General features: G+C 43.7%; 1 protein-coding gene across 1 annotated transcript in view; it reads right to left on the bottom strand.

Annotated features, from left to right (window-relative positions):
* The window catches only part of CDC73 (cell division cycle 73), a 101,689-nt gene extending 91,212 nt beyond the window's left edge, over nucleotides 1-10,477 (bottom strand). Inside the window, exons 1-7 of the mRNA XM_042029884.1 lie at nucleotides 10,303-10,477; nucleotides 4,777-4,882; nucleotides 3,708-3,777; nucleotides 2,633-2,695; nucleotides 2,492-2,544; nucleotides 2,055-2,143; nucleotides 469-685 (exon numbers count right to left, since the gene is read on the bottom strand). Coding sequence (XP_041885818.1) covers nucleotides 469-685; nucleotides 2,055-2,143; nucleotides 2,492-2,544; nucleotides 2,633-2,695; nucleotides 3,708-3,777; nucleotides 4,777-4,882; nucleotides 10,303-10,433 — 729 coding nt within the window. The 5' untranslated portion in view covers nucleotides 10,434-10,477. The remainder of the gene's footprint in view (nucleotides 1-468; nucleotides 686-2,054; nucleotides 2,144-2,491; nucleotides 2,545-2,632; nucleotides 2,696-3,707; nucleotides 3,778-4,776; nucleotides 4,883-10,302) is intronic.
* Nucleotides 10,478-12,455: the final 1,978 nt, after the last annotated feature.

Genomic DNA, 12,455 nt, shown 5'->3' with positions numbered 1-12,455 from the left:
AAAGCCTCTTCATGGTAACACTTTCTGGTTTTGTTCATTCCAGCATTTTCCTTCCTTATTTCTTTGTTGTTTTGCACAGCTTAGAGGCCTTTGGACTTTCAATGTGCCTGTGCTGCTCTTTCTATCAGTTACCCCCCTCTTTGGTCTGTTTCCAACCCCACAGGTACTTTCACGGAGCCCTCCCCGCTGCAGGGCTCAAGCCAGCTGTGGTTAAGAGGAATTAAGTGATTACTTAGTATCTTTTAAACGGCTGAAGCAAGTAGTTGGAGATACAATTTAGATTTGCTGTAATGTGATAAGGACAAACTCAGAATTCTGTCACTGTGCCAACAGCCCTGCGAGCCCACCTTTCATTGGAACACTGAGCATAATCCCCCTGTCATCTCTGATTAACAAATTACATACGGAAAATAAAAATGTCCTTTGCCACAGGGATCATAAAACACAGCTTGGTATCCAGAGCATTACCTTGCCTGTGCTTTGTAAGATTGTAGTTCTTGTCCTCCATACTCTCTCCCTGCTGACAATATCTCTAGTTACATCCACTTCAGCATCAACAAAACTTCGCTGTTTAAGAGCAGTTATGTCATCATCCAGATCAGTTTTGATAGTGGATCTTTTCTTTGCCATGATTTTGGCTTTGATAGCAGCAATTTTTTCCACTGACATAGCTTCAGACAAGGACCTAAATGAGCAAAAATAACAGTAGAGACTGAATAATTGCACAAAAAATTCTTCTGAGAGAACTTGTGAACGAATAACTTCATCCTGCTTAAAGTTTAAGATTATGCTATAAATCACAAAATAGTTACCTTATATACAAACTGAAATATTATATGGGCTTGGCATTGCTGTTTTGGGCATGAGAATCCAATTTGTGACAAAAGACTCACAGTACTAACACAAAGACCTTCCAAAAATCCCAAGTATACCAAACAAAAGTAAAGAATCCAAATGTAAAGCATCAGGGCCAACACTTTCATTTATAACAACATCTGAATTTCAGTTGTTATTTTTAGTGGATTACAATTTTGTGTCCAGTCAACCAACCCCTGGCTGCTCTGAGGCTTTCAAAGCATTAATCTAAATCTTGTCTGAGGTGCAGTTATGAGGACATGGTCCCTTGGAAGATGTGGCACCTTCTCAGACCATGCAGGCCAGCAAACAGCTGATGGTGGTAACCTTGCCCACATCAATCTGGGTTTGAGAGAGCTCACTCGAGTCCAAGAGTGCAACACCTACGTGTGTTTGCTCTTAATTGTAAACACAGAATTGGGCTGTCAGTGAGCCCTACTGTTTTGCAGGTGAGCTGAACGAAAAAAGATAAAGACTGAATTGCACAATCCTAACTGTCCACACCAAATTCACTATTACAGGGTTGGTTTGGTTTTTTTTGAGAATATGTGAAAAAATTAATGCAAGTACTGGTTGTGAAGTATTCTCCTTTACGATTAAGTTATTGGAAAGGGAACTTCTTTGTCTTCCTACTTGGTTCACAGCAGAGTCAAGCATGGAGTTGAAATTCACTGCCTGTAAATATCTGTATTTTTTTTAAAGGGGCAGTTTTTTACATTCAGCATTAAAAAAATTGGTAACTAGACAATACAAAGTAATTCAAACAATACTTAGTAATCCCCACTGCAGCACTGCAAAGTTGTGAAACACACAAGGTAGCATCCAAATTATTAGTTTATACAAAATCACATGTACTTTTTGATTTTTTTCTTATTCTTATGCTTCCTAATCATGCCACAATCAGATTTTTTTCCCCTATAGTTCCCTTTTAAGTACGCCTATATAAGGGATAGGAGGAAGTCATTCAAAATATGTATTTTTCGTGTGATTAGCTGTAATTATGGATTTCATAAATGCCTCAAATCTGCACTGTCATAAGTGTTTCAAGGTCTGACTCCTCAAACATTACTGAGAGTATCCAAGGGAAGAGAATTTCCACTGAGAGCTGTTGAGCAGAATAAAACTGGCTGCTTTGAAAAGCACAAGAATTGTTACCCGTGCTGTAATTAAGCATTATGCGTAAGGAAAAGTAGTCCCACCTGATCTGCTCTGTTTGCACGATGCCCTCTTTATGTCCTTCCAGCCGAGCTGCCAAGCGCTCCTTGTCGAGGCGCACACACTCCTCATCCTGGAAGGAGCAGTCATGTTTAAGTTCTTGTGCATTCTCTTTTCAAAAATAAATACAGCTAGAATTAAAGCTACTCAGGAGTATTTTCTTCACATTGCAAGGACAATCTTTATTTCCAATGATTTTTGATCTGGGCACCAGCATTAAGTGCAGAGCTATTGGAAATTTCCTCTCCAGAACCACAATTCTTCAGTTCTGACTTCTAACCCCTTCCAGTTCCCATTCACACGAACAGAAGCACTGTGTACACCCAAGGACAGGCAACTCAATGAAATCCCTACAAAAACAGACAAACACTGTCATTTACCTCCACCCCCAATTTGTATTGATGACAGTAACTGTCATTACCTCTATTCTTGGTTTCTTTGCTTCTGCTAATATTTCATCTGCTGCTCTTTTAACTGCAAGAAAAAGAGGATGTTAAAAATGCAAGATTGTACTAGATTTTTATAAAATAAACCTTGAAGTTATTTCTTAGTTAAATTGTACCTTGAGTGGATCGTTGAAGACCAATTTCAAGTGGAGCACTTCTGTCTATGCTTGATGAGGTTGCTGCAATCAAACAGAACATTCAGTTTAAATAGAAAATCTTTGCAATAATATTTGGGTGTAAAAGAAAGGAGGACAACAGATGAACTACAACAGTGGAAACTATACATATTAGGTAGCAAAGGTGGTAAAACACTGGGACTAGAGGAGTGGAGATACTCAGAACCTGACTGAATGTAACGTTAAATCAGGTTGCTCAGAGCCATTTGACCCCTCTTTGAAAAGGGGATTGAACCAGGTGACCTCTTCTGGTCCATTCCAACATAAATTAATCAATGATTCTTTGATCTCTTTATACCACTCATAAAAGAAAACAGTCACAGTGAGAATTAGAACCTGGAATCGAGATCTGCCAGTTTGTCTAGGTTTTTTTAAAAAAGACAACCTGCTGATCCCCTTAAAATATATATAAAAAGTGATTTTACTCATCATATTACAGAAATAATCTCCTATTCCCAGATACTTAAAATTTTAAGACCACCTACGAAACAGAGCATCTTACAAAGGTGGCATTTCTATTTTTCTCAGAGAAACCTCTTTCCTCTGACTATTGTTAACAAAAAATTTAAGATGATGAAATGCTAGGCAGATCTGCCAGACTGACAAAGCAGTGACTTGATATACTTTATTAAACTGAAGATTTCATCCCACACATTTCTTGCACTCAAGATCAATGTACTGCTGAAAGCTTCCCATAGTCTAGAAAAGGAAAAAACATACATGCTAACCATTCTAACACATAGTTATTAACCAAAGTGGGTTAAAAGTGATAGTAATAACAATGTTCACTTCTAAACATACATGTAGGAATGCAGCTCCTGTCCAAGCAAAACAGTTAATTTCAGAACACAATTAAAAAATGCAAGAAATAATAACTTTGAGAAGTTTCAGCTCATTCAGTTAAGATGCAAACTGCCTGCTGTTACCCAGTCTCCCCTCCTACCCCTCACTTGTGCCATGAATATGAAGCAGTAAAGAGCACTGTGTGTCCAAGTCAGAAGAGCGTATCACTCACATGTCTCCCCATTTAGGTATGCAAGCAAGTCTTTCCTATCAGGTCTTCTTACCACAGGAATGTTTTCAGTCTGAAAAGACAGCAGATGTGACATTAAACTGTTCTTCCCTCACAGAGACTCTTGCTGAAGATTTTTCACTTTTACTGAAAACTACTCATTCACACAAAGACACGACCACATGTTCTGCCACCCAAGAAAGCTTCACAGATCAGGCTTAAAGTGCAACCACATCCTAGAGGATGTTCAGCCACACAAAATTAAACACACAGCCTGCTATGAAACTGAAAGAGAGGGCAGCCTTTTTCCTCCTTCCCTTCAAACTTGCAAATAAGAACTAACTTTTATCTCACACACACACAGACTTCTCTGCCAGGAGTCTGTGTTGATGCATAGAAATCAAGTATATCAACCATGTTGTTCCAACACAGCACTGCTGTGTCAGGTACCCACGTAGCACAAGGAAATATGAAGAGTGGTCTCATAGAAAGCAGTCAAATGGAAATCAAAAGGACTTAAAAAAAATTCCTAACCCTAACTTTAAATTATTTTTTTCTTTATTTGTAGGGCTTAACCAGTAATTATTTGAATTGGATTGCTTACTTCCAAGTCCACTCCAAAGCTGTTCTGCTTTTCTCCATTCTGTAGCTCCCTGCCATCTCAGACACTAAAGGATCATCTAGATTGGGATCACTCTCACACAACAGATGGACAAAAGTACTCCTGAGTGTCATGCTGGAAACAACTATGTCCATAGAATATCAAGATAAATGCTGCCATTACTGTTAATAATTGGTTGACAAACTCTTTCTGTAAACATGATTGGGTGGTTTGAAGGGATAATCTGTCAGGAAGTGAATTGTCAAGAAAAATACTCCACCCTGACAGGGACTGTCATGTGATCCTTCTGTAAAGGTGATTGTTTTTAAACACACACACACTTTGCTGCATATCATCCTCCCTTTCCCCAGCCAAAGCCATACACACAAGTGCTATCACCATTCCCTGAATATAACTACACACATATTCATTATCACAAGACAAAAATCACATTTTGTGTAGTCTACTTACCGCAGCACGACGGACATACACAGGATGGGAAAGGTGCACATTATTGAGCAGGAACAAGATAGAATCCAAAGTGTAGTATTCCCTGGGCTGGCCCTCTTTCCCTGTCCTGTAACACAGAAAAAGATTGGAACATTTAAAATCTTTTAGAAAAGGTCTCTTTTCTTTCTAGATGACAGTTTAAAAAGCAAGCAGTTAATATTATTATCAGGCTACTGCCAAACTAGTGAGCTCTCAATTGTGCTAAAAAATACAGGTGAGGGAAATGAGTTCTTGCAGCCTCTTCACTGAATGAATTGTAAGAAAAAACCTGTCCAAAATATTCCAAAGTAAGAGTTGGATGTGTTGTAAAGTAAACACGCAAGACCTGGGAAACCGTAAGTACACATTCCCCGGCACTGACCCTATTTATTCTGATTATCAAAGGAACTGTCTATCTTATGTGAGACTGCCAGAGAAACAGAACTGAGCTGCAAATGAAATAAAATATTATGTCACCTTCAAGTACAACAGGCCAGAATTTTCAGCACTAGAGAAAGCACAGTGAGACTTGGGATATATAAATTACACAAAGTCTAGGGAGCAAAGGGTTCAAAATGGTGCCAAAAGATCAAAATAAGGAGTTACTAGAAACTGATTGCACACAAAACCAGCAAAACCCTGAAGGATACAAAATCACAGTGAGCTCCCATACTGAAGTCAGACCACATCAGAGCAACACAACAATATCAAGTTCAATCTCAGTTTTCAAACAGCTTGTTTCAAAGATACAGCTTTTAAGTCTAAAAAGGAACTTGTTCTGTGCAACTATTCACAATTAAAAAAAAAAAAAAAACCACCACACCAAACAAGGCCAAATAAACCCCTGGTTTCATGTACATCGAGCATAACTACCCCCTCTCACATGTTCACCCATTTTGCTGTTACTACAGGAAGCAATGCCTGTCCAAAACAAAACCTACTCCCTAAGCACTCCAACTGCTCTGAGAAACAGACCTGGCAGTCAGGAAAGCAGCAAGAGCAGCAATTCCACAGCCCACTCACACTTGGGACCTGTCAAACCCCAACTCCAGGCAGGACAGGGCTCCTCCACATTGCCCAGTCCCTCTCCCCAACCAGCTGGCTCACCTTAAAGCCTGAGGAAGAGAAGCCACCACAAAACCAGCCCAAAGCTATGAATTTAAGACTGGTAGAGAAGTTTCAGCAAACAAGAGATTTCAGGAAGAAACCCTTTCATTAAAAGAGTTTTCCTTCCAAGTATAGTGGCTTTACTCCTGGCTGATCATGAGCACCAAAACACACACCACAGAAGTGCCAACGTCACTGGGGGAAGGGAGAGGAAATAAAAAGTACTCAGTCACAATTTTATGGAGCCTGAAAGAGCCACACAAAAAAATCTACTAAACCAACAGAAGTGTAAGTCTGTTTTCTCCGTACTGTGGATTTAATGCCACCTACTGCATTGCTTGTTATTACTTTTCTGAAATTAGCTAAGAGTGCCCAATAACCTATTCAGAACTCATTATTAGCAGTAAAGTTCAAATCCTTACCTTCACAATGATGCCTGAGAAAACCAATATATGAATGACATGCAGAGAAAACAGATTCAGGATACCAGAATTGTGGAATGAAGGCTCTCTCTACTACTGCCCCTTCCTTCTGAAAACTTGGGTCTGCATGGGGTGGAGGGTGCCTGTATTTTTGTTGCTGCAGAGGAAAGGGAGTAGATACAGGATCTTTCTTTCAACTGCTAAGAAGCCAAAACTTGGCTTCACAACGACAGGCAGCCACCAAAACTGGATTCCTCAGCAAGGAATTGTCTGAGTTAGCAGCAAAACAATAAGGATCTTTGATAAGGTGGTATCTAAACATACAGGGAGCACTGGCAGAAACAAAAGCTTCCTCCACACAGGCTTGGCTCTGAAGTAAAGCCGTGATGTCACATGATACAGCTGTCACTTCATTTTAAAACAAACACTTTAGACTGTCTTAGTTCAGAATAACTCATTATTTCTTTGAAGTGTGCCATATGCACCAAGCATAATAGAAAAGTCCAGCTGGTCATCTATTCAAGTTTTAACAATATTTAGCAATAAATGACAAAATATAAAAACAAACAAATACTGAACCACTATCTATTAATTGAAAAAATACAGTATTACAAAGCCACAGGCATTGCCAAAGCTCAGCAGGGCACAGCTGGTACTTCACCACTTCAACCACACACACAAGAATTCCCTGTGCTCATTATGGCTCTAAGAGGATGTTTTATTAGGGGGACAAGATATTGCACATTAATGGGAAATCATCAGATGGACAAGCAGTTGCACACAAGGAGAAAATCTAAGCCTAAAGTGACCTTTCAACATCAGTGTGTGCTCATGCTAAATAAACAGAGAACCAAAACCAGGCAGATCTGAGGGTAGCTTGCCTCATTCAATTTACAAACATCCGAAGTAGAAAGAGAAGTTAATTCTCTTATTTCCCATATTCAGTTATGGCATCAATTACTTAAGAAAAAAAGTAAATCTTAGGAGGCAGACCTCAACAAACCCAGTAACAAACACTAAAGCAAAAATATAAGGAAGAGTTGCATCGCTTACAAATTAAATTCGAGCTTAAAAATGGAGAAAATGTTTATATAAAAGGAGAGAGCAAGTTTCACCTGCTTGTTTTTAACACCAAACTTACTTCCTTCTCATCCAGTCACCTTCCACCTGTGGGCACCAGGAATTTATTCATTTTTAACTGCTTTATTTCCCCTTTCCTGTTTCAAAGCCTGAAGTTTTACAGACATACTAAGGGCCTGTGTCTCATCCACACAACCAAGCAGAAATCTTTAAAAACACAAGACAAAGCACACGGAGTATCACACAACTGACAATACCCAGGGCCGGCTGCTCACTGTTTAAAAACTCAGCTGCACATCCAAACCCCTCAGCTGGGCAAATAAAGGAGTACATTTCTCTGGTAGGTTGATTCCTTCCTTCAGTTTTGAAACAGATTCAATAATCACTCTTCAGGGCCCATAGGTCAAAACACACAACCCACTTCATCTCAGACCACCTAGCCTTCTTCATGTGCCACCAGTAGTATTTCTATAATTATTATCTGGAAACTAAACCAGATGAAAGTTGCTTTTCCCCCTCACTTTTTTTTTTCCTCCAGGTTACCTTTAACCTGGCTTGGTTCCTCAGACCAATTCCCTGTTTGGCTGACACTTGTGCTAGCAGAGAGAGGAGGCAATGCAGGGCAGCACTGCTGACTTCTGCCAGCTGAGCTGCTCGAGGAGCCAGAGCTAAATGTCTCGTGGGACTACTTCTAATTCGAGCAGGGACAAATGCCACTGTGGCATTACTCTCTCCAAGCTGCAGATGCAATTACAGCAACTGTGCTGTGGACACCTAAAACAGAACTCCAGGTTTGCTCTGTGAAAGACTAAGCCACCAACACCTGCTCAGTGCAAGCATAATTTGTATCCTGTCGAGTGACCTGAATATAAAAAGCTTTGAATCTTGAAAGTTTTTGAAAATGTCCCTCCTGAGTGTGGCAATTACCTAAATTAGCATCTCCTCAAGTGTGGTGTTCAAGTTACTGAGCATGGCTTGCAGAACTGGTCTCATTTTTACAGTGTCTTCAATTTAAAGCTGAGACATGCAAAATGCCACAGTGGTTTACAAGAAATGCTGTGAACTGAGAGCAGTCTGATCCCATCAAAAGTTCAGAAGCCGCTGGTCTAAACCAAGATTTACTAATTCACCTCAAACGAACCAAAAGAACAACACCCCTCAAATTCTACCACACATCTACCCCAGGAGGTGAGCACTCACAGCTCTGACAAGGTGCTGCTGTGCTCAGAGAATCCTCTGGTCACCCACACATCCTTCTTGACCAGGAAGATAAAGCTGTACATAGCAAAGTTTGCTCTCCAGCTGCTTTTAGGCTTTTGGTAACAATTTCTGGGTCTAATTCCAGCTCTTCTGAGCAATAGAGCAGGGCTGCATATCAGTTTCTCGTTCCCTGCAGAAGGGCAATGAAACTTGTTTGTCTACTTAACCACTACTTGTTACCACTTGGGAAAAGCGACCTGTAGCAAGGACACCACCACAACTGTCTACACATTGCCCAGCAAAAATACAGCCAAGGCTTTTAACTGCTTATCCAAATACTTTTCTTCCTCTTCAGTCTACCTACCAGTATCCCCCACTCAGCCAGGAAGCACAAATAACTCCTAAATTAGTTTCTGAAAGCTTGAAACAGGTAATGAAAAAGCATGTTTCTAGTTATAAATAGAGTGCAAAGTAAAATCAGCTCCAAAAAATCCACCTACAAGTTAAAATAAACAAATAGGTTTATTTCCTTTCTCTCTTCCAGACTAAGGATAGTAATAGTCATATCATAATTATGAGAACAAAACAAAAAAATAATTCCTTGTCAGACTTAACTACAAGTTCGAGGTTTTTTGAGAAATCTACAGGTTCTTCTGCTTTCCCACGAAGCTTCACAGGATAATATGCCCTCTTTGATCAGTACCTGAGCTTTAACAAGAAGCATTTTTTTTCTCTTGGGTTTGAAAGAGATTCATTGGAACCCTTCTAGTTAGGACATAAAAAAGCAAGCAGCTGCTAAATTCTGAGGAAAGGCAAACGAAAAACTCCCTTGCAATGCAAGCAATCCATACTATACTAGGAAATTCAACAGGTACAAACCCTCATTTTCTAGAAGTTTTCTAAAAGCAAGCATTTTATCTAATACAATCATTTAAGCCACATAAACACTCTCTCTACTTGTTCATTACGATAAGACCAACCGGGAAGCAGCCTGCATTAGGTCCTGCCCAGGAAGAGGCCTCAGGTGGGGGCAGAGCACCTGCACAGCTCACCAGAGGGAGCGTCGGTCTGGACCTCGCTGGCTTTATCCTGGTGGATCAAAGCTCCAGGAGAAGAGAAGCAGCCCCGACAACCCAAGGCAGAAGAATCAGACTATGCTGAGTGGGAACGGACCCGTCAGGATACCCAAGTGCCACTCTTGGCCCCGCGCAGGATACCCCAAGATACACCATGTGCCTGAGAAAGCTGTCCAAACAACAAGATAAAGCCTCTTTTTCACCAAGCACCCAGAAAAACTTGGGAGAAGCTGCCTCCTGCCATCTCATCGCATGAGTCTGCAGGACGCGGCTCCGCCGGGCGGCACGGACAGCAGTGCCGAGAGCCGAGGAACGGCCCGGCCCCGGCCCCGCGGCTCTCCTGGCCCAGGGCAGGAGCTGGGAACGTTCCCGGAGGGAGCGGCGAGCACTCCCTGCCCGGCCGGGCTGCCGGGGGACAAGGATCGCCCACGGGACACGCGGGCAGGGCACCGCGGCCCCGGGGCCCTGCGGGAGGCGGCAGCAGCCCGCCCGTCCCCGTCCGCCTCGCTCCCTGCAGGGCGCGGGGGGGCCGAGGACGGCGGGATCCCCGACCCCGCTGCCCGGGCGCAACTTCGGGGCAACTTCTCCCCCCGCCCGCCCCTTTCCCCGGCCGCGTCGCTCACCCCCAGATGACATAGTTGGTCTTGACGTTCTTGGGCCAGGAGAACTCTCCGAAGATCACCTCGTCGCCCTTGACCACGATCTCCTTCTTCTGCGTGTTATACTGCCGCAGCACGCTCAGCACGTCCGCCATCTTCGCCCGGCCGCCGCCGCTCCGGCCGCCGCCGCCCGCCGCAGGACCCCGCCGGCGCGCCCCGGGCTGCCCGCCGCGAATGCCTGAGCCAACGCCGTCGCGCCGCCTACAGGGGGCGACGCCGGACGCGTTGCCATGGGAGCGACGTGCCCCCCCCCCCCCCCCCGCCCCGGGAGGGGGCGGTACTGGCGGGGCGATGAGGCCACGCCCCCTCCGCCCTCAGGGCGCTCGCGGCCCCTTCGCCTTCACGGCGGCCCGGGCGGGGCCGGGTGTACGGGCGTAGCCTTCACCATCGTGGGCACACAGAGCTTTCCTGGGTTTTGTGTAAAAATAGAGCCTTTGCACACAATTACTGCCCAAGTTTACCGGCGCTGCTTCTCTTCTCTGGAGCTTTGATGCTTCCGGGTGTCCGCCGAGTCACGGCGCGGGGCTGCGCCGCGCTCCCCGGGCGCGCCGGGATGATTTGGGTGGTGGTAACGAGGAGTTTTGCTGGTGCTGAAGAGGTTTTAGAGAGTGCTTGAAGGGGGTTAGTGGTGCTAGCAGGGTTTTACTGGTGCTGGGATGGATTTGGGGGTGGCAAAACACAACTAAAAAGGGTTTTGGGGGTGCTGAGGAGGTTTGAGGGGATTGGGGATGCTAGGATGATATGGGGTACACTAGGAGGAGTTTTAGTGGGGCTAAAGAGGTTTTAGAGGGTGCACAAAGGGATTTGGGGGTGCTAATAGAGCTTTAGGGGGTGCTAGGAGGAGTCTGAGAGAGCTAAAATGGATTTTGGGGGTGCTGAGGAGGTTTGAGGCGGGTTGGGAGTGCTGGGATGGTTTATGGTATACTAGAAGGGGTTTTAGTGACACTAAGGTTTTAGAGGGCGCTGGGAGGGATTTGGGGGTGTTAATGGGGTTTTATGCCATTACCCCCAACCATGTGCCCAGCAGCACATGGTTGGTACTGGGGAACACCTCAAGAAAACAGCGTAAAAGGACCAGAGGGAAGAGCAGGAAGCTGTGTCAGAGAGGTTTAGGCTGGATATTAGAAAACAGTTCTTCACCCAGAGGGTGGTCAGGCTCCCCCAGTGCAGTGGTCATGGTCCCAAACCTGCCAGAGTTCCAGAAGCTTTTGGGCAACGTTTTCAGACACATGGTGGGATTATTGGGGTGTCCTGTGCAGGGACAGGAGTTGGGCTCGATGATCCTTGTGGGTCCCATCCAACCTAGGATATTCCGTGACTCTGTGATTCTCTCAGAAGCTGTGCATGCATCTCACTCTTTAGGCTGGAGAGAAAATCTCCTGGATCCTGGATATAAAGCTGGGGGGGAAAAAGATAGAAAAGTATCTGCTTCATAAATCACAAAAGTGCTCCTTAATTCTGATACAAGTAAGCCATCAAAAGACCATAGCAGAAAAAGGTCATTAGGAAAATGTTGCCTGTAAATCTGAAGAAGAACAAACAGTAACGCCATGGAGCACATCCTACATTACCCTGCAGAATTTGGGATCTTGGAGCTCAGTTTGCTCTGTTTGCTCACCTGAGCAACTGCACAGTTGCAGCTGGCATGTGATCTCTCTGTGCTCTCTTCATGTTCCAGGTTAATTTCTTCTGCTCAAACACACAAAAACTGGGAGCATACAGTTCCCAGCAGAACCAAACAGACTGGTACCCCCTGGGGAATAATGACTACAGGATTTGAGGCCTGGAAGCAAGCTCTCAGTGACTTATTCTAACCTTGGATACTCAGAATTTTCTTAACACTCTCCAACACTGGCAGAAAACATTATTCCATCCTAAATCTGCAAAAGGCAGAATTGGGTCATTTTTCCTCCTGTAAGTAACATGTGCTGAGACTGACAAAACAGACTATAACCCCAGCAGCCTATAGAATTCCCTGTTTCAAGATGTTAGTGATATCCCCATGTCTGTCAGAACAACTCAGCATGCAGAGCACCACGAGTGTATTTATAACATTTCACATACGCTGTTGAAATAGTCTAACACACAAATGTGCGCTACAACACCCAGAAACATGG

The sequence above is a fragment of the Corvus kubaryi genome, unplaced genomic scaffold (genome assembly GCF_017639235.1).
Source record: "Corvus kubaryi isolate FWS band 111438036 unplaced genomic scaffold, C.kubaryi_AGA036_p1.0 37334, whole genome shotgun sequence".
Taxonomy (NCBI): domain Eukaryota; kingdom Metazoa; phylum Chordata; class Aves; order Passeriformes; family Corvidae; genus Corvus; species Corvus kubaryi.
Note: the sequence above shows the minus strand (reverse complement) of the source record. Positions and strands in the feature narration are given on the sequence as shown.